Source organism: Myotis nattereri, assembly GCF_964212035.1.
Source record: "Myotis nattereri genome assembly, chromosome: 18".
Taxonomy (NCBI): Eukaryota; Metazoa; Chordata; class Mammalia; order Chiroptera; family Vespertilionidae; genus Myotis; species Myotis nattereri.
The window spans coordinates 26,241,035-26,264,148 of NC_138093.1; the positions used below are offsets into that span (position 1 = coordinate 26,241,035).

Here is a 23,114-nt window from a genome sequence, read left to right on the forward strand (position 1 = left end):
CATTACAACCTCCTTCAACTGCCCAATAACAAATGTGCCTCAAAGCCTGTAAAATCCCTGTGTGAGTGTTGGAGCGGAAAGGAGGAGAGAGATTTTAGTGGCAGGGTAAGTAAGTAGCACGGAGTAAACACAAAGGTCATAGAAGAGGGAAGATGAGGAGAAAGGAAACCGGTCCAGAGACAGAACAAGCAGGAAGAATGCCTGGTTCTTGAGTAGGCAAATGGTGAGTGGCTACAAGGGCCTCCTTAGACCCTGCCCCTCTCCTCTCCTGGCTCATTCTCCCTGAATAAACACGGGAGCCATCTTTTTTAAAAATTAAATTTAATCCTCACCCAAGGAGTGAAGATTTTTTTCCCCATTGATCTTTGTTTAGAGAGAATGGAAGGGAGGGAGAGAGGGCGAGAGAGGAGAGCAAGAGAAACAGGGATGTGAGAGAGACACTTCGATTGGTTGCCTCCTGCACACGCCCTGAAGGAGGGATGGTGCTGGTGGGGAACCTTATATGCCATTGATCGGGAATGGACCCCGAGCCCCTCTGGTGCGCAGGCCGATGCTCTAACACCACTGAGCCAGTGCCGGTCAGGGCATGGAAGCCATCTTTAGGAGAGACCAGGAATCCGTCCCAACTAGGGACCGGGGCCATGTCTTCATTTGATGGGCAAAAAGAAAGTCATGGTATAAAGGTACAGAATCCTTGAAGGAGAAAGGACAAAATTCTCTAAGAAGTAGAGAAGGGGAGAATTACTGAAGGAGGAGGCTGAGAACACCAAGATGTCATTTTTGCCTCAAGTTAACCCCGTACTTACACCTATCTTATCTAGACACTGGATGCATGTTTCTGTTATACTTGGCTGCCTCCATGCCATTTGCCTCTTCAAAGGACCATGGCCCATTGTAATTCATGTGAATTAGGAAGCTTTTGAAATGTTTTTACATTATGAAGGGACATCACTTGCTGACTTATTTATCAAGAAACTGAGGGCCAAGAACATAATATCTTGGTGATTATTTGAATTGAAGTGAGCTGAATTTCTTCTTAAGACCACACATGAAAAAAATGTTCCAACAGATGGAAAGATCAATTACTGAAGAATTAGACCCTGACCACGGACAGGCGGTAACGTAAAGCCTGGTGTGTTGTGATGGTTGACCTTTGATATGTCTGGAATCGAGCTCAGCAGCTCTTTGATTGGGACTCCACCTCCTTCGGACGAGTAAAGGCCAGCATGGTGGACTGCCTGGGATGTAAGGTCTTCTTTCCCTTTGATTACGGAGAGTTGAAGTTCAGGCTCTGATCGGCTCTCACTGCATCCCTGCCATATTTTCTGCAAGTGATGAAGCCCAGCGCATGTCACTGACTGTAGAATTCTGCAGTTGTTCTGATTTATTATATACTTGCTTGGACCCAACTTTAAATTAGATTCGATGTGATTTAATGGTTTCCACATGTCTTCTTGGTCATAGACTCGCACAGCTGTATTTCAAGAACAAGGACTGAGGGTTGTAAACTTTTGTTGCTTGCCACTGAGTGTCATTCCTAAATTTTATAGGTGAAGGGCAAGCGATGCAAATAAGACAGTGCAAGCAATGGGTGTTCCATGTGAAAGGAATACCGTCTGACTTTGAAACGAGGCTGAAATCAGTGGGTTGTACTCATGTTAGAATAAGGGTGAGTGTTGTAATGGCAATAAGAATCCCTTCATGCCCTGATCAGTTTGGCTCAGTGGCTAGAACGTCGGCCTGCGGACTCAAGGGTCCCAGGTTCGATTCCGGTCAAGAGCATGTACCTTGGTTGTGGGCACATCCCCAGTGGGGAGTGTGCAGGAGGCAGCTGATCGGTGTTTCGCTCTCATCGATGTTTCTAACTCTCTATCCCTCTCCCTTCTCTCTGTAAAAAAATCAATAAAATATATTAAAAAAAAAAAAAGAATCCCTTCATGTAGGTGTGCAGGCTTATGGGCCTTTGAGGGAATACATTTACATAAAGGAGAGAGAGAGAGAGAGAGAGAGAGAGAGAGAGAGAGAGAGAGAGAGAGAGAGAGAGAGAAAAGAAGCGAAGAGAAGAGAAGAGAAGAGAAGAGAAGAGAAGAGAAGAGAAGAGAAGAGAGAGAAGAGAGAGAAAGAGAGAGGGGGAGGGAAGAGAGGCTACGGGAGGGAAAAGAGATACGGGAGGGAAAAGAGAGAAGGGGAATAGATTAAAGATAAATGGGAGATGGGGCAATACTATGTACCTTAGGGACTTGTACTTATACCTGGAATTATATAACTTGAAAGGAGATGGGCTAAGATTGAGTTACACTCAGCCTGAATACAGCAGATGAGCCTAGATTGTTTTGTACAATCCCATTCACTCGTTTACTCACTGTTCATTCCTTTGTCCGTTCATTCATCAAACAGCTAATGGAACACTTACTGGATTTCCTCGGGGAACCCAAGATCTGGGGGGAGGAAACAGATAAATGATAATACAACTCGGCAAGTGCTACAGTGGAAGAACGACCGATACTCTGTGGGCATCCAGAGGAAGGAGGGTTGTTCTCCCTCTGCTTTTGCAGCCTCTGACAAGCTACATTTATAATTTATAAACAGGTCCGAACTTTTGGATACACTTCGTGTATATGTATTTAAACAGAAGTGAATAATTTATAGGTTTTTGGAGTTGTTTGCAGCTTGATTCCTGACCTTAGTAAATGGAAGCAACATGAACTTGGTTTCTAATAACTTTTGCCAGGAAACAAAGTTCATGGAAGACTTTCAGATCAAAGCAACAACTTGACAAATAACAGTCTAGAAGGGAGTCGACATCACTAAACCAAATGGATCATCCGAAAGCAGTGCTGGCCAACAAAAAAGACAATGTGAGCCGCATATGCAATTTAAAAAAAGCAGTTGAAATTACCTTTACTGCTCTGTTGAACCCATTATATCTAAAACATGATTTCAACACCATTAATATAAAAAATTAGTACTTCTTATGTTTTTAAATTTTCATTAATTAAAATAAAATGTTTAGTTCCTCAGTTTCAATGCTCAGTAGCCACATGAAGCTAGTTAGTGGCTACTGTGTTAGCACTGGTTCTTTATGATTTTATGATTTTAAATGATTACAAAATTAAACTGAAGTATCACATAGGGAGCTTTTATAAGAATGTAATGTTATATGTTAACTTCTTTTGAGAAAAAACACAAAACCCACACTCTTTCTCCCCCTCCCCCCCCCGAAATCCATATCAACAGTGAGAGAGACAAATAGTCTCACTAAGATAGGAATTACTAGTTAACATTTAGTTTTAATTCTTAGATAACAACTAACTACTATAAGCAGATAGGTAATTATTTAAAGATACTTTGGGAAGAGAAGAGTTTTAGTTCCGAGAATAATTTATAATCCACAAGATTATGATATAATCTGTGACTGCAAATGTGAAATTCGGGGCAGAATACTCATTTTTATTGTAAAGAGTATACTCATTTCCACAGCTGGGAAAAAATGAATAAGCAACACAGACCACTCCTAAGGGAGGTGTAAGCACAGCCAGGGCGGGTTTCTGACATGTGTGGGTCAACATGTTTCCTTGTGAGTTGACATTCCCCCATATTCTGGCTGCTTTGAGACTTTGTGGTAGTTCTTCCATAAAAGTCAAAGAGTTATTTTTTTAGAATAAGATATAAAAAAGTTCCAGGAATATAAGGAATGCCTTTCGTTTGTAATTATATTTGTGAAATTCTCTGTGGAGTTACAGCTGTGTCTGCTCACCACACTCTTTCCTTCTGGTGGTAACCAATATTAAATATCATGTTTATGAGGTTCAGGGTTTCAAAGAGGTGCTTTCTGTTCAGGAGAATAAGGTTGGTTTCAATACTTAAAGCAGCCCGGCTGGTGTGGCTCAGTGGTTGAGCACCAACCCATGAACTAGGAGGTCGCAGTTCGATTCCCTGTCAGGGCACATCCCTGGGTTTCGGGCTCCATCTCCAGTGGGGTGTGCAGGAGGTAGCTGATCAATGATTCTCCCTCATCATTGATGTTTCTATCTCTTTCTCCCTCTCCCTTCCTCTCTGAAACCAACAAAAATATTTTTTAAAAAAGAAAAAGTAAATAAAACTCAGAGATCATGCGTTAGTAGGAAAAATGAAGCAGAGTGAAAACAATGACACAGAAGGTGTATTTTAGATTAGGTGGTCATGGGAGGCTTCTGTGTAGGTAACATTTGAGCAAAACCTTGGGGGATGGGAGACATACCAGTGTGTTTGTTTGCTGGTAAGAAGGATGCAGTAAAGATGAATGGTTTGGTGCTCGATTAGAGAGAGGAGACAGCCACAGGGGCCATGTCCCTGATTAGACACAGGTGAGTACTCAGCCTTACCCGGGAGCACAAACGATTCCTTCGTGTGAAGGCAGGGCATGTGGCTGCTATGCAAGTAGGTTCATAGGAATCGCAGCAGGAGTTTATGAAAGTTCTCTTCTGATTGCTTCCATTTCCTCAGGAAAATAGAAGCAAGGTCATGAAGTAAGAGTGAGGAGATATAAGAAAAGAGGTGACATGTTAAATAGTCATGAAAGAGAATGGGAGAGTGCATCACATTTAGCTAAAAATATATAACAGAAGAGATCAGGTGTGTTTAGGGTGGTATGGCTGTAGGCATGCTCAGCAAAATAAGTCAGACTGAAGAAGTAATGAGCCATATGATTTTACTAATATGTGGGATATAAAGTTGAAAGCAACAAAGGAACAAACAAGACCAAGGAAAACTCATAGACACAGACAAAAGGAAGGGGGCTGGGAAGTAAAAGGAGTCAAATACATATATGGTGATGAAAGAAGATTTGACTTTGGGTGGTAAACAATGCAATGTATAGATAACGTATTATAGAATTATACACCTAAACATATAATTTTATTAACCAATGTCACCTCAATAAATTCAATAAAAATATATAATAGTTCCATTATTTTGTGTATTTTGGGTGAATTTAGAATTTATTTATAAGTGCAGTTTCAGGTTTTTTTTCATGTTCACATCACTTTATATCTTTTCTATTTTCTCATATACAAAGTGGCTAATCCCATAGCAAACTGTCAGAAAATCAAAGTGAAGAGAGCTTGTTTAGTTCTAGAGCTCCTAAGGCCACCTGTCATAACTAAAACACCCCTTTCTTTTCTGCTTCTGAAATAATTGCATTTTTTTTTCCTCTCTGCTTCTCAACAGGGTGGTGGTGATTGTCCGGAAATGAGTATTGGAGCTATAAAAATTGCCTTGGAAATTTCTCTTCCTGGTTCTTTCATCTATGTTTTCACTGATGCACGGTCCAAGGATTATCGGCTCACTCATGAGGTTCTGCAGCTTATCCAACAGAAACAGTCACAGGTGAGTGGGAAGCAACCCCTGGACGTTCCATCTGAATACAGCTGTAAGGAACACAGCATGCGAGAGCGTGTCTCTCTGCTTTGACCGTGTGTGTCAATGTCAATCATTACAACTGTTAATCCATGTTTGTGTACTCCAATATGTATGTATCATTTAATTTACGTGTATAAGTGGATATGTGACATTTGTACAAAGTATATGAATGTCTTGTTGTTTTTATACAGAGAAGAAATGATTTGGGGATTAATTAAGGTACTCGTTACCATTGTGTCCTTATAACTGAGAAAAACATAGACCAGCACAAAAGGCCTTTATTTCAATTGTCATCTCCTATGTGGAATCTTGTCAGAGTTAGAGAGTTCCTAATTGTATCAGTTAGCTACTGCTGTGTAACAAGCATTTCTCACTATCAGTAGCTTAAAACAACAAGCATTTATTTCTCACATGTTAGCAGAGCTCAGGTGAGCTTGGCTAGACTTGCCCACTTGTATGTCTGGGGATAGTTTGAGTTTGGCTTATATAGGCTTATATCTGGGGTACCTTACCTCTGCCTCACCAGCTTCTCATTCTCTTATCTAAGACCAGTAAGCAAGCTGATATAGGTATGTTCTTCTCATGGACAAGACAGAAACACTAGAAATCAAGTAGAAATACCTAAGACTTCTTGAGTGTAGGCTCAAAACTGATAGAATGTCCCTTTTGCCTGTGGTACTGGCCAAAGCAAGTCACATGCCTGTTTGGATACAAGGATGACAAAATAAGCTTCATCTGTTTAGTAAGAAGAACTTTGCCAAGTGTACGGATATAAGGAGGAATATATAAATATATGTGTTATATATTCCACTTGTTTAGTAGTATGTTAACGCATAAGAGGTGCTCAATAAATGTATATTGATTTCTGAAAACCCTTTAAATTGTCTTCTTTTTAAAAAAAATCAAAGGTGGTATTTGTGCTCACTGGAGATTGCGATGATCGAAGCCATATTGGATACAAAGTCTATGAAGAAATTGCCTCCACAAGTTCTGGTCAAGTGTTCCACCTGGACAAAAAGCAGGTTAATGAGGTGAGTGTCATAAAGTGGGTCTACTTAATTATAAGGTACTTTACCAACATCAGCTAGGCCAACCTGATTGTGACAGATTTGATTCCAAAACCAATTTGAACAAAAAGGTTTTATTTTCCTAGGCCATAGGTCAATAAAGGCATTACACCAATGTGGAGATTTATCTAGTATTAATTTCTAGGTTGTATTATACTATACTGTCAACTTATTTAGATTTAAGCATAAATATATATTTAAAATGTACTTAGTGGGATTTGAACATTTTTGTAGTTCTTTTTGATTCCAAAGGTCAATTCATATTTCTGATGCACAGTTTTTGGATAACTGGTAAAATGAGGCTTTCCTGTTTACTGAAAAAAGTTGGTTATTGAGCAAAATTCTAAAGAAGTTTGATCTCTAAGATTAAAAGTAAAAACTGTAACTGCAAACTAGTCTTCTAAAAACATTTTTAGTAATAAAATCTGTAACTTGCATATGATGAAAATCTTGGTATTTTTCTTAAAAAAAGTGTTAGAGACATGTCTAATTGTCCTAATTTTTTCCCTTTTTGTCACTTTTCCTTTGCTTCCTTGTGATAAAAAAAAGTATTTATTTGGCTCCCCCTTAAGTTTCTAAGGAACATGGCACTGTAAAGATAAGGTTTTATGTAGGCATAACTCACAATTGATTGATATGGTCACTGTATCTACATTCATTCTATTAACTTCATGGCAGACTCCTTTGTGCTCTAATGAAATGGTTGAGTAGTCCACTTACAGCTAAAGACTTCTTATCTCATCATGATAAGACATTGCAAATTTCTAGAATAAACAATCTAGCAAAAAATATTTTTTAATCAACAGATAATATACAAACCTGGAAGGTTATGTTAGTCTAAATTTTTTTTTTTTCTTGGAAGAAACAGCCTCAGAGAGGGTTATGGCTTGAGTCCCTACTGTGTCCACTGTAGAGATCAGAAATGCCTGGGCAGGGTCTGACAACTCCTGTGGGAAGGCCTTGGCCGTGATTTGTATAAACATTTGCATGAGAATTTGGGAGCCTGGGAAGAAAAGAGTTGGGGAAGAGCGCAGGACTCTCTCAGGAACTGAGTTTCCTGTCCCATCCCACAGAGTGTGACTGACCCTAATGAGGGACAGGACACTGGTTGCAGTTGTTTTTCATCTCAGCTTGTGCACGCCCCTGCAGTACAGTCACTATTGTGAGCCCAGAGTAGGGTGTAAGTGAGGAAGAGTGCCATTCTGTCTCCCATCAGGGAGGACCACGCCCACTTAGGGTGTTGTGAGGCTCTTAGTTGGAGGTGGCAGTGGTGTTCAGCACAGACACATGGGGGTTGGTGCCAGCAGAGGATGCCACGCCCAGTGGACATGGTGGTTCCCAGCAGAGAGACTAGGGAAGAGAAGTGGTGGGAAGAGACATGGCCAGCGCCAGGGCGTTTGGAAGAATAGTTGTTTGAATCTGTGAGCAGTCAAGCACAGTTGGGAGATTCTCAGTATAAATTGGATGTAACTTTAAGGGAGAACCATAGACTTTATTAGGGTCCCGTAGCTGGAAAATACCATGGTATATTCTGTGAATATAACTACACTTATATCCATATACCTAGGGAGATTGGCTTGCACAAAATTGAAAATATTGTTGTTGCCTTAAACAGAGAAAATGCCTTATTTATTAAATAAGTGGCCCAGTGCACAATTTTTATAGACCTAATAATTTTTAACAATTTCCAAGAATAACAGTTTATAAAAACGTGGTATATATTGCAAAAAAACTTTATAGATGTATTAGAGAAATTTAACCCATTAGTTTGTTAATAGTTTCTCTCCCGCATCCTTAACTGGCATTCTGATCTTTAAACTTAGCTTAGGCAGAATAGGACTAGAGAGAAGCATTGCTAAAATTGCCCATTTTTATATAGTGGAGCTTGATGCCTGTGGGGATGGGCTGTTAATTTATCTACCAATCATAGCCATTCCAACGCCCTTGCCAATTGGTTCAGGAGAGATGATCTCATCTACTTTAGCCCACTGGGACTCAAGGGGAATTTAGCTAAGGGTGTCTTGCACAAGTTCTCGTCTTCCAGATATTGTCCCACATGGATATGAATCCCAGATCTGATGCAGGCGTCTCCATCCAAGTCAGGCATGAAACAAATACAAGGGGGAAGAGAGAGCTATGAACATCCAAAACCTTTGGATTAAGTTAGCATTTGAACCCGTCCTACTGCTGCCTCCAAAATTAAGGAAATGGTCTTTTTGCTTAAGCCAGTTAGAGTTGAGCATTCAGTGACCCAAAGATAAATGCATCCTAACTGATAAAATTCTGTATTTCTCTGTGACATGGTCTCTCTAAGCCCCAGTTTCCTTGTTTGTAAAATGGGAATAATAGAACTATCCATTTTAGAAAGTTCTGAGATTAAATAAGATAATGCATGTGAAATGTTTCACACGGGGACTGGTGCGGGGTAAGTGGCTAATAAATGTTAACTAGAATTATTGCAATCGTTTTAATGTTATTTTGCTTTCAAATGGGGAAAATGGGCCCCTGTGTTCGTTAGAAACCAGATGGCTGGCTGGTGCTGGGAAATAAATTTGAGTGGGAGAGTCTGGGAAGATGCTGGAGAGATGGTTTCTTTTTTCTTGTGAGTGAGGAAAAGGTATTACAGAGGGGTTACTGGAACTGTATAAACCAGGATGTTCCTACAGAAAGCCACCATGGTGAAAGATTTTGCTAAGGAAAAGCAGAGTGACAGTGCTAAAAATGGATTTTTAAAGCTTTTAGTGTATAATTTAGCCATTTTCCTTTTCTCATTGTTCCAGATATTCCTATTATATAAACGTTATAAACTCTAGGGAAACTAGATGCTATTGAGATATCTGCATATTTAATAGACACTGAACTTAAGGGAAGCCACACACATACTGAGTCCTTTCATTTTACTCAAAAGCAATTTTTCATAATACTGGAGAGAATTGTGTTTTCCCCTCTTAACCTAGTTCATCAATTTCCCAACCTCTAGTGAGGTATATTTTTTTTATCAACTCTCTTGAGCTAACTTAACGTTTTTCCTGTCTGTTTTTTTTTCTCTTTTAAATAATGATTAAGTAGAAGACCTACGTATCTTTCATCTCTCTTTAACATAAAAGGGAAACCAAAGTAAAGAAATTAGTTGGCCAAGCGTGAGTAGTCTATAAATCATTGTACAGTATTACATTTTAGAAACACAAGTTAAGACTCATCTCAAGGATGTACTTACACAGTTCACCTTTGAAGATGAAAACGGAACTAAACAGTCCTACTCCTCCATTTCTTTGTAAATTGGGTGATTGTCAGTGGATCTAATTAATGCTTCCTTTGGACAGTAAAAGTCCAAGTTTGGGATCTCAGAGTTGCTCACAGATGTTATATTCTTGGGAAAAGACAGTAAGACAAAGCTCCATTACCGACTACGTCTTCCTCGCTTCTCATTTCCTGGTGACTTCCATTCCCCCAATCCAACTGGAGGGTGAAAGACCAAGGAGCCCTGTTGAGGGATTCCATGAAGGCCCTCTTCCCAGAGAGCCTGATGGAGAAGGGTAGAGAACAAATCTGGAGAAACAAAATGGAAATATCCAACCCAAGCAGCATGTGCAGAAGTGAAGACCCCAGACTCTGGGGCCATGGCGCACATTCCAGCCGTATGACCGTAGTCAGGTTACTTGCTTTTCTGGCTCAGTTTCCTCATCTGTAAAATGGGGAGGACGATAGTAACTACTTCATATGGTTGTTGTGTTTAGAACATAGAAGTGAATATGAACTGCCATCACTTTTATTTAGTGATACATGCTAGTCAAAAGATTCCAGCCATGTTTTTAGAATTTCCCCTAAAACAAAGAAATATGTATTTAGTGTCCCTTTCTGATGAGATGGCCAAAGACTACATGCTGTAATAGGAAACACTGGGGCTTTAGCATCAAGGAGACCTGGGTTTGAATGACCTCTTTGTCATTAGCTAGTTGAATAACTTTACTCAACGTTAGTTAACTTCTCTGCAACTGTTTCTTTATGTGAAACAAAAGTGTATTAGTTGACTCATAGGACTGTTGTGAAGATTAAATAAAGAATACTAGTAGGTGTAGTAAACTCTTATAGTCCGGGGAGTATGGAAATCACCCAGCTTGGAGTCTCTTAGAACAGGAATGGCTCATCTCCCAAGGAGGACACAGATAGTTCTGCATGGAGTGCAGGCCCTGTGAAAGGCTCAGAAGGAGAGGAGTATTTTGTGAGCTGCTGGGGTCCAACCCCAGCAGGTCCAGGGGTCCCCAAAGGTGTGGACGGAGTCGGCGAAGAAGGAATGACACAGAGACAGCGTTCAGTTGATCAGCAGCCTAGCCAAGATCTCTAGCCAAGTTCTGGTGTTTATTGTCTTGTTACATCTGTATTTATACCAGTTGATTTTAATCCTGTTAATTTCTATTGCAAAAGTTAGGGTGTTTCTTATCTCCATTCCAGGGAGTAAAGATTATGTAGCTTAAGCATGATTGTTTGTAGTTAAAGTGATTAACTACCTGCCTGGCACTTAGTTAAGGGGTTTTATCCCCTCCCTAACTTCAGGGAAAAATCCCTACCTGGGGAAACAAGCTTTCTCGGAAAGGTGACCTTGGTTAAAACACATAGCGCTAAGGGGAGCAAACATATTAAGAAGAGTATGCCATATATGCCAGGTCCCTTGAAACATATGCTGTGCAGATGTTTCTTTCCTGCAGTGACTGTGTCAAGCAGCAAGGATGGACTGGCTTCCGGCAGTGAGCCCCCCTTCCCTTTAGAAATAAATGCCTAAGGGAGAATGGACTCAGAACTAATACTTTGTAAGATTCTCAAATTTTTATAATTTCCCATTTTCACATCACAGCAAAACCACTAAAAAGGAAAAAAGTTTTAACTGCTTATTCTGAGATGATCACAATGATTCTAGTCATATGTAGGTAACCCGTACAGAATGCTTATTATGTTTCAGACACGAGGCTGAGTACATTCCTTGAATTCTTATAGGCCTATTGGCAATAAATAAGTTTTTTTTTGGTTTTTTTTTTGTGTTTTTGTTTTTTTTTGCAGAGCAAACTGTTTCTTTATTTAAAAAGACATCATATATCTTTAGAACATTTAATAAACTTACAATTAACTCATAAAAATTTGCTGTTCTTGTTTTAAAATTTTTATTTTATTGTTTAAAGTATTACAGATAGTAGTACATATGTCTCCTTCCCCCCCCCCCCCCCATTGACCTTATCCTGGCCTCCCCTACCCCCTGGCACATGCCCCCACCCCATCCCCCCAGTGTGTTGTGCTTATATGCATGCATACAAGTCCTTCGGTTGATCTCTTACCCTCCCCCCCACCCCAACACTCCCCAGCCTTCCCACTGTAATTTGACAGTCTGTTCAATGCTTTTCTGCCTCTGTATCTATCTTTTTGTTCATCAGTTATAATGTTCTTTATTATCCATAAATGAGTGAGATCATGTGGTGTTTTTCTTTTACTTCATGGCTTATTTCACTTAGCATAATGCTCTCCAGTTCCATCCATGCTGCTGCAAATGGTAAGAATTCCTTCTTTTTTGCAGCAGCATAGTATTCCATTGTGTAGATGTACCATAGTTTTCTAATCCACTCATCTGTTGATGGGCATTTAGGCTGTTTCCAAATCTTGGCTATGGTAAATTGTGCTGCTATGAACATAGGGGTGCATATATCCTTTCTGATTGGTATTTCTGTTTTCTTGGGATATATTCCTAGAAGTGGTATTACTGGGTCAAATGGCAGTTCCATTTTTAAATTTTTGAGGAAACTCCATACTGTTTTCCACAGTGGCTGCACGAGTCTGCATTCCCACCAGCAGTGAAGGAGGGTTCCTTTTTCTCCACATCCTCTCCAGCACTTGTCATTTGTTGATTTGTTGATGATAGCCATTCTGACAGGTGTGAGGTGGTACCTCAATGTCGTTTTGATTTGCATCTCTTGGATGATTAGTGACTTTGAGCATGTTTTCATGTGTCTCTTGGCTTCCTGAGTGTCCTCTTTCGAAAAGATTCTATTTAGGTCCTTTGCCCATTTTTTGATTGGATTGTTTATTTTCCTTTTGTTGAGTTGTATGAGTTCCCTGTAAATGTTGGAGATTAAACCCTTATCGGAGATAACATTGGCAAATATGTTCTCCCATGCAGTGGGCTTTCTTGTTTTGTTGATGGTTTCTTTTGCTGTGCAGAAACTTTTTATTTTGATGTAGTCCCATTTGTTTATTTTCTCCTTAGTCTCTCTTACCCTAGGATCTGTGTCTGTAAAGATATTGCTACAACATATGTCTGCAATTTTGCTGCTATGGAGTCTTGTAGGATTTTTATGGTTTCCCATCTTATGTTCAAGTACTTTAGCCATTTTGAGTTTGTTTTTGTGTATGGTGTAGGTTGGTGATCTAGTTTCATTTTTTGCATATATCTGACCAAATTTCCCAGCACTATTTATTAAAGAGGCTGTTTTGTGTTTTGTTTTGTTTTTTAAGTTTTTAAACAATAAACTAAGTATGTACTTTTTTCTAAACAAATGGAAGCATAATGTACACACAACTTCTCTTAACCATATTACTGACCTATAAAGCACTAATAGTAATAATAACAAAAAGATAACATGTACTCTATGGGAAGTAAATCCCACGCCCCTGTGAGTCCTCCTGGGTGTGCATGTGTCGGTGCAGCTAACTAGAGGAGAGTGAAGGAGACAGGCCCCCTACCCCGCCGGGTGCCCTGCCGGGAAGAGGAGGGAGGTGATTGCACCTGAAACACATCCTGGAGCTGAGCAAGGGACAGGTCCATGGAGTTCTTCTGGAGGAAGACAGCCGAGGAACCTTCCGTCTGAACAGAACTGGATACTGTAAGATAAAGAAAACATCTTTTTCTTCCACTAAAGGATTGAATGCCAATGGGAAAGGGAGAGTCGAATTCAGTAGATATTTCAGAGGAAGTAGCTAAAACCCAGGAAATGGAAGTGACCTGGCCGACCGTCTTGTGGCCAATCCGTGGAAAATACTAACAACCTAGTAACTGAAAGCTGCATACATTAGATTACTGGATGTATTGCTCTTGCTAGTTTTAGACTCATTTTCGTTGGAGTCAGTACTGATATTAAAAAGTCTGTAAACTTTGCTGGAGTATGAATTTGACACGGTCCCTTCCTGCTATTCTGGCCAACAGCCACTTGGGACTGGAATTTGAACCCAGAGTTGTCTGCATATGGGCTTAATGAATCTCTGAGACCCGGGGTTTTGAGCACTGAGTGCTCTGAAATGAGGTATCTGCCATTATGTTTTCCCTTGTTCTGAGTTTCACTCCAGACATTATTTCAAAAACGTAACCTTACCCCTGACCTTGAACATGAGGAGAAGCCGGTGTTTCCTCTGAAATTTGAAAGTGGATCAGAGATATTTATGACATCGTAGAACGCTACAGGAAATGCGTGAGGACAATGTGTAAATGTTTCCACTTAGCCCTTCTTCCGATTCACCGAATGAAATGTTGAAAGTGAGGCAGAGAGCGCCGAGCTCAGACTTGAAAATATTAGGGATGTCTCTGTACCCACAAACACACCTATAAAGGACCACTTACCTTCGTTCCAGTGGAATGCTTTCTTTTGTATTATTATGCTAAGAAGGACATGCTATCCTCATGCGTGTGTGATGGGAACTCTGTTGTTCCCGTCACACAGTTTCCTTATCATCTCAAGGCACCTGGGAGTGATTTATAGGTCACTGATGTGGTTAAACAAAGCCATGTGTACTGCATGTTTCCATTTGTCTAGAAAAAAACAACATAATTTATTGTTTAAAAAATTATTTGTTGCTCATAGGTCTATGAGACTGTGAACGCTTTTTCAAAATGACATTTATAGTGTGCAAAGTACATAATATTCCTTGCAAGTGAAGATAAAGAAGGATGATTCTCCTCAGTAGTGCCCCATTTAGGCAAAGAATACTGAGTGCAGCAGAGCCCTCTGCAGTAGGAAACGGTCGTGAGTGGGGAATGCATTGTTTAAAAAGAGAAACTTTCTAAAAATGAGAATGGCCATCTTCCATTTCCTCGTTGCATGCATTAGCTCTAGGGACTATTTGAAGCAGTAGTTACAAACTGTGGCAGTACATTCTGCGAAGGCAATAGGGGCTAGATCTACGAAACAAAACTCACTGCCTTTGTCATTATTTTTATTTTTATTTTTTTAATTCTTTTATTGCTTAAAGTATTACAAAGAGTATTACGTATGTCTCCTTTTTTTTTCTCCCCTTGACCTTCCCCTAGCCTCCCATACCCCCCAGTGTCTTGTGTCCATTGGTTATGCTTATATGCATGCATACAAGTCCTTCGGTTGATCTCTTACCCACCCCACCCTCCACCCTCCCCGGCCTTCCTGCTGTAGTTTGACAATCTTTGAAATGTAAGTTTCAATATGAAAGTGTTGTCCCACAATCCATCATAAGACAATCATATTATGTGACCCCTATATTACTTGTCTAAGAATTTCAGAAAAATGCAGAGGGAAAGGAGAAAGAAGCTTATCTAAATGATTAGAAGAATGCTTCTTAAAAGAAAAGCAAAAAGAAAAGAAAGAGATGTTATTGAAGAGCAAATGTTAGCCAATAGGTTACATGCATTCAACAGGACAAAAACAAATAGTAAAAGCAATAAACCTGTTTACTTAGCTGGCTTTATTTTGATTAGAAACTGAAATAAAATACTGATTTTGAGTATGGGATGTCAGCTGTAATGTCAATCCCAAAGTCTTTACAAAAAAATTCAGTCAAACTGGCACTGGCTTGAAAGAGCTGATCTTTCCCCCCCTGTTTAGAGAGCTGGTCTTTATTTTTACTGGAGTGTGATGGAAACTAAAGATTTGAATTGAAAGAATAATGTCCCAATGCTTGATCATTAAAACTGAAACAACTAGTTTACCACTGAAGTCCCTGACCATGATCTCTTAGAGTTAACCCACTGAGAACCACAAAGGAACACAAGAAAATCCTCAGTGTTGAAGCAAATAAAATTCTACTGAGCCATTTTCACAGGGCATCAACTATTTGGATATTTCCTTTCATATTTTATCTATTTAAATTTTAAAGATTCCTTTTAAAGTTTTGTTGTTGTTTATAGAAAGCATATATTCAGGATCAATTAATAAGCATCTCTCTCTACTAATCCTTCCTCTCCCCTTAACTCCCCTCTCATATTCTCTCTTCTCTCTCTCTCTCCCTCTCTCTCTCTCTCTCTCTCTCTCTCTCTCTCTCTCTCTCTCTCTCTCTCTCTCCAAACTCCTCCCCCATGCACACACGCCAGAGTATATCTGATCTTACAAGAATTCAGAGAGAACAAGAGAACTAACACATTTAAAAGGTTCTATACCTGTTGTTTCAAAAGATATTGTATTGATATTTTGCAAAGATTTAAAATCATTGAAAAGAAGGCAATTACATTTCAATAATCGAATCTAGGAATTATTAGGAACACATACAGTAAGATATTTTGTGTGTGAGATCATGTGTTCAAAGTATTTTGAACAGGATCTAATTTTAAATCTTGGGAAGAAGAATTTTGCAACCTTAGTTTCTTCTTTCCGCAAACCTTCTTGAATATTTAGGCTAGTTGGTCAATCCATCTAAGACAGTGGTTCTCAACCTTCCTAATGCCGCGACCCTTTAATAGAGTTCCTCATGTTGTGGTGACCCCCAATTTCATTGTTACAAATTGAACATAATTAAAGCATAGTGATTAATCACAAAAACAACATGTAACTTTATATATATAGATTTTATTGATTTTTTTACAGAGAGGAAGGGAGAGGGATAGATAGTTAGAAACATCGATGAGAGAGAAACATCGATCAGCTGCCTCCTGAACACTCCCTACTGGGGATGTGACCGCAACCAAGGTACATGTCCTTGACCAGAATCGAACCTGGGACCCTTGAGTCCGCAGGCTGATGCTCGATCCACTGAGCCAAACTGGTTAGGGCACAATATGTAATTACATATGTATTTTCCGATGGTCTTAGGCGACCCCTGTGAAAGGGTCATTCGACCCCCAACGGGATCGCGACCCACAGGTTGAGAACCGCTGGTCTAAGAGATTGTGTGCCCAAGATATCAAAGGTTAGTCTTTTATCTACCACAAAAGGGGGAAAAAGAAAGACGTCTGGTTACTACATCTTTTTTTCTAGATAAAGAGGTGCCTACTGCTAGTATTTTCTTTTAATAATGATAATTTGATAATTTAGCCCAAGGAAATTGGCTGCTGTTAATCCCTAGACATAGAAGAGTTTATATAATTTTCTAATTTTCTTCTCTTAATTACTTATGCAGGAGTTCTATTATGTAATTACTATTCATATGAAAGAAAAAGTCAGAACTTTTGTACTACACACAGTAGATAAGTATTATTTTGAAGTTGCAAGAAAAGATTTGGCTTGTACCTTTGCCAGAAATAATTGTCAATTAAAGACATTCTTTGGCGAATACATGAATTTTTTTTTAAAGAAGTTTAAAGGATTTCATACATAAAGAGTGAAGAAAACTCAAGACCTTATTTTCAGTGTTTCTACATGATAGGAACCAACAGTCAACTGAAAACATTAGGCTTATCTATTGAAGTATAAGCAGTTTCGTGAAGATATTAGTTGCATATCCTGTGCAAAAGCCAAATAACATCATGATTTATCCTTATTTATACTTGGTTCAAAATAAGTAAAAACATTAATCAATGACAGTGTAATTTTTGCTTCTTATTCTTCAATAGCAAAAAGGAGATAAAGAGTTAAGAGTCAAATATGGGAAGTTTTACTTACGAAACTTCCTTATGACCACCGGTAAATAAATAGAAACAGAATGCATGCTTCATATATTTTCCAGGTTTTCTTAAACATTCCTAGAATGAGCCAATTGCAATAGGGTTATAAAAGCAAAACCTTTCGAGAGATGGTCTGAGCTACGTTCGAGAGCTCCCTTGTAACATTTTGGTTATGATTTGGCTTAGTGACAAACATAACAAATGACTTTTTTCTTTCTTGCTACAGACCCCAGAAGAAAAAATGTACTATATGGTCATTTACTACATAATTTAAACAGTTTTGGTATGAGTGAATGGATAAAGAGAAAATAAAAAAAAAAAACCTTTCAAAATTCTTGATTATAATTTTAAATAGGCACAAATACTTTATTTATTTTAAGAATATCATTGTTGGATTATTTTATCATCTTTTTAAAATTATAAACTTCGAAAAAAGGTACGGTATGGTTAAACCATTTAAAATTTGAATATTAAAATCTTCTGTAACTAGGAAGAAAGTTTTCAGGAATTAATGAACTCATTTGTGAAAATTTGGCCACTTTTTATTCAAATACTATTTATTAAATTAACAAGTTAACTCATTAGTAGTGAATAAAATAAATATAAACAATAAATTAATAAAACAAGTAACATTATTACTTCAAGTAGTGCTTATAAAATTATATATCTGGTAAGGTTGAAGTTTTAAAAATACATTAATTTACTTACATATATATGTGTAGTTCTAGAAAAAGAATGGAAAAATCATACCCAAATATGTTGATGGTAACCACTAAATAATACAACTATAGGTCATTTTAACATTTTTTTCTTTTATGTCTTTTCTTGATTTATAAAATGAGTATGTAATATTTTTAAAAGAAATAAAAACAATGAAGACATTTTCTAAAAAAAAAATTTAAACACATTTCACACACAGAATGAGTTTATTAAAAGGTTCTATGCTGTGAGTGCTAGGGATGCAAGGTTGAATTAGTCACCTGATCTCTCAGAATGGAATCTAGATAGAGAAAGATCAAGTCTCCCTTATCCAAAAATCAAAATAAAAATCCAAACCCTACCTTCTAAATTTTACTTCATCCTCAAGTATAGGGCTTCTAAGTTCTTAGCTTGGAACTCTGTAACAAAAGATAGATTAACAAGAGAAAAACAAACTAAAGTTTATTAACATGTATGCCTCATGTATACATGGGAGATACTCCCAGGGAAAAAATTACTAACTCTCAAGGATGGCTTAGAACTCAGGCTTAAATAATGCCATTTTCAGCTAAGGACAGAAGAAAGAAAGGTTTGGGGAAGGCTGGTTTTGGGGAGATGGCTAGGAAAGGGTAAGACTTGTTATGCAGATTTAAGTCAGAGCCTAATCCTGTGTCTGCTGTTTCTTAAAACAATCAATTCAAATGAACCCTTATGCCAAAAAGGCCTATTTTGAGGTGGAATATTCTGTTATCCTTCAGAAGCTCTTTCAGATCTTTTCTTAATTTATTTGAATTGGCCTATACATTAGCTGACATTGTCTTCTTTGTACATACCAGTACACACATTCAGTTTTCAGATTGTTATTGCCACTAAATACACTTTCTCTTCTGCTTTGGAATTTGTGTTTTCCTAATAGGATAACCAATACCAAAGGTGATAGTTTTAGAAAAATAAGTATCTGGAGATATCAGAGAGCTATTAGGAATTTGTCACACAGATTTACTTTTTTCTTTTTCTTTTTTTTTTTTTTTAAATATATTTTATTGATTTTTTACAGAGAGGAAGGGAGAGGGATAGAGAGTTAGAAACATCGATGAGAGAGAAACATCGATCAGCTGCCTCCTGCACAGCCCCCACTGGGGATGTGGCCGCAACCAAGGTACATGCCCTTGACCGGAATGGAACCTGGGACCCTTCAGTCCACAGGCCGACGCTCTATCCACTGAGCCAAACCGGTTAGGGCTCTTTTTTTCTTTATTGATTAAGGTATTACATATGTGTCTTTATCCCCCATCCCCGCCCCACTCATGCCCTCACCCCCCTGGTGTCTGTGTCCATTGGTTAGGCTTATATGCATGTATAAAAGTCCTTTCATTGATCTTTTCCTCATACCCCCACCCTCCGCTACCTTCCCTCTGAGGTTTGACATTCTGATCAATGCTTCTCTGTTTCTGGATCTGTTTTTGTTCATCAGATTTACTTTTAAGAGACAATTGATACATGACAACAGGACTTATTGTAGTGATATCTATATTGGTATAGTCTGTGGTAGTGGAGAAAGTTAGTGGATCAGCTAGGAATGTATAACACTTTACTCTTTTTTAATGAAATAATACTGTGTTATGCAATGTATTTAAGTAATAACATCAATAGGGAAAGATCAGATGAAAGGACCAATTTGATAAGCTAATGAATATAATTTTCTTCTCTTTTGTAAGAAATAAATAATTTGTCTTGAATTTCAGTTATTTTCTAGTAATAGAAATGTCACAAGAATAGGCAACCCCATCCTGGATTCCTGGGTTTTGTTTTTGCCTTTTTTCAACAATGTCTTCTATTTTTATTAGAAATGAAGAGTAAGACATAGTGTTGAATACATAATTTTATAGAATGTCATTTATTAATTCAGCCTGCAGTATAAAACAGAATAAAGTTTATTTTCAGATGAGCAAGCGCCATAAGAATAGCCAATTTAAAAAAAAAATAAAAAGCCAACTTTCCTAAAACTTACCCTGAGTATTTTTGCAGCTTCAAAAATATTTGGATAAGTCTTTTAGTATTTTTTCATTTCACTCACTCCTTATACTTTCTCTTTTAGATGGAGTCTGGAGGTTGAAGTTCAGACTTCCACAAGAGAACTGTTCTTTCAGAAATTTCTAGCTGAAACAGATGTAGAAAAGACTAGGACCCTAATGGAAAACCATTCATTAAATATATGAAGGCTTGTCAGACCCAATAACTTCTTTTTCTCAAGAAGTTGAAACTTATTTTTGTTTTAGATTAGTACTTTAAATGTTATTTTAAAGGGCACATAAACTTACTTGGCTGGCTGTGTTAACCATGAAGACTTTCCAAAGAGGCATTGATTTATGCGACTGTGGAACGAAGCAAAGCTTACTCCCACCTGGAGAGACCCTAGGAGTCCAGCTTCACTGATAAGCTCTAATGGAGCACTCGCAGCTTGTTATTCCCTACCTGAGAGGAGACAAAGCCAATTAATGTATTTTCCCTTTTGCTGGTATCAAAGAAATGAATCAGTTTTTTAATTAACTATGACATTTTTATTTCATAATAAATATAGAAAATCAATCAGTAAATACAAAATAATTTCATTACATTTTGTGATATTTTAATTAATCTGAATCAGTTGTTTTTTAGTTATGATGTTATTCTTTGGTTATGCAGCTAAAGGGTTTTAAATTGTGCTTCAGGAAACAACCTAAGTGCCCATCAAATGGGTGAATGGATAAAGAAAATATATCATTCATTCATACAACCATACATATGTACGTACATATGTACAATGGAATATTATTCAGCCATAAATGAATGAAATCTTGCCGTTTGCAACAACATGGATGGGCCATGAGGGCATTATGCTAAGTGATATAAGGCGGACAGAGAAAGACAAATACCATATAAGCTGATCACAAAAACCAAGCTCATAGATACAGAGAACAGATTGGTGGTTGCCAGAGATGGGGGGTGAGAAGTGGGCAAAATAGGTGAAGGAGGTTAAAAGCTACAAATTTCCAGTGATGAAATAAATAAGTAAGTCATGGAAATGTGATGTACAGCATGGTGACTATAGTTAATACTATGTTGCATATTTGAAAGTTGCTGAGAGTAGATTTGAAAATTTCTCATGTCAAGAGGAAAAAAATGTGGAACTACATGGCAATGGGAGTTAACTGGATTTATTGTGATGATTATTTCGCAATGTATCTATTATAATAAAAGCATAATATGCTAATTAGATTGGACAGCTGAACGACCTTCCAGATGTCCTTCTAGACATCCTTCCAGATGAAGCCACTGTGGGAGGGGGGGCGGGAGGGTGAGACAGAGGTGGTTAGGGTCAATCAGGCAGGCAGGCGAGCAGTTAGGGCCATCAAGCAGGCAGGCAGAGTGGCTAGGGGCAATCAGGCAGGCAGGCAGGTGAATTGTTAGGAGCCAGCAGTCCTAAATTGTGAGAGGGATGTCCAACTGCCAGTTTAGGCCCAAACCAGCAGTTGAACATCCCCTGAGGAGTCCCGGATTGCAAGAAGGTACAGGCTGGGCTGAGGGACATCCACCCCCCCGCCCTCCCGCACTAATTTTGTGCACCGGGCCTCTAGTACAATTATAAAATCATTATGTTGTATATCTGAAACTAATATAATGTTAAATGTTGATTATGGGGCCTCTGAAGATTGGTTCAGCTCCAGCTTCTGCTGGAACAGTTCTGCTTTTACCTGTATTCTATGCTTATTTCTGTGTAAGATTTGACTTTACAAAAGGGTCCTGTTTAAAAAAACATACAAAACTTTAGACCATTGATATGGGTTATTAATTGCCACTGAAAAATAAAGTTGTGTTTCATTTATGTAAAACCGCTATTCTGGGAGTCACCACTTTCCCACTTCATGCCCTTGACCTGAGAAGGCTGCACTCTAACCACTGAGCCAACCCGCCAGGGCTGGTTGTCATCTCTTATGATCACAAACTTTGCTATTGTTGGATTATGTTTAAAAGACAGATGATTTTTCTATTGCCTCGAGGCATTAGTTGTTTTTAGGCAAGCAAGTCCTAACCTGGTACTCCCTCATGAAACAAAATTGATTTGAGAGCATCTGAAACAGGCTACTAAGTCAGTCAATCAACTGATTGATCAATCAATCAAACAATGGTCTGTTTTGGAAAGCAGATAGTGGTGCAGACAATGTTTTATAGAGGGCCCATGGGGGATCAAATGGAGGAAACTGACAAGAGCATGACACCTCAATCACTTAGAGCTGTTTTAATTTATCATGTCACATAATGGTCATTCTGCCAAAAATGGCTTAAAGAATGGCATTTGTTGTTTTAAAGAGCCAACAATTCTGATTATGCAGAGAAAAAAAAAAGCAAATTATTAGGTATAAAATAGTAAAATAGACTAGGTATAAATAACAGAAAACCTAAAATTTTAAATGTTACAAAGTTGAAAATTAATGAGTAGGGAGTTTTATTTTATTGATTCATTATTAAATGGCTTCATACATGTGAAGATACTATACAAACAAAAAATACAGGACAGAACAAGAGTAACTATAGTTTGCTTACATAAAGGTATACATACACACGATCATGATTGTATAGCTTTTGAGAATCATTAAACAGCATTTACCACCATCTCTCTTGTGAGTTAGAGACATAATTAAAGCAGGATGGATAATCCATCCTTTTCTGACGTTATTATTAGGTAAGTAGAAGTCTTTTACTGTTAGCTCTGTTAAAAATCACCTTTTTTATTTTTAAGTTGTGACCAGTTTCCCCAAATATTTCTTTTTTCTAAATCACCAGCATGATTCTACTACCTGTCACTCTCATAAAAGGCTATGTTCTACTATTCAGTCCTCTAAATTAGGTCTCTTGTGGTATGAGCTTAGCTCTTATTCCTCTATAACTGAGATTTATAGACAGAAGCATGTCTATAACTAGATCGATCAGGAGATTTTTGAATGACTAATTTTATTTCCCAGTGCCAGACACATTATCCCCTTTAATTATATCTACTCGAGTAAAGGAGGGGCAATAGCCAGTCTTCTATCCTGCAATCCATAAAACTTCCAGGAAAAATTGATTCCAATTTTCTCTTTGGCTGT

General features: G+C 38.2%; 1 protein-coding gene across 1 annotated transcript in view; it reads left to right on the plus strand.

Moving 5' to 3' along the window:
• The window catches only part of HMCN1 (hemicentin 1), a gene marked incomplete at its 5' end in the record, with an annotated part of 289,007 nt that overhangs the window by 12,331 nt on the left and 253,562 nt on the right, over nt 1-23,114 (plus strand). The window contains 2 exons of the mRNA XM_081113289.1: nt 5,209-5,367; nt 6,309-6,431. Coding sequence (XP_080969415.1) covers nt 5,209-5,367; nt 6,309-6,431 — 282 coding nt within the window. The remainder of the gene's footprint in view (nt 1-5,208; nt 5,368-6,308; nt 6,432-23,114) is intronic.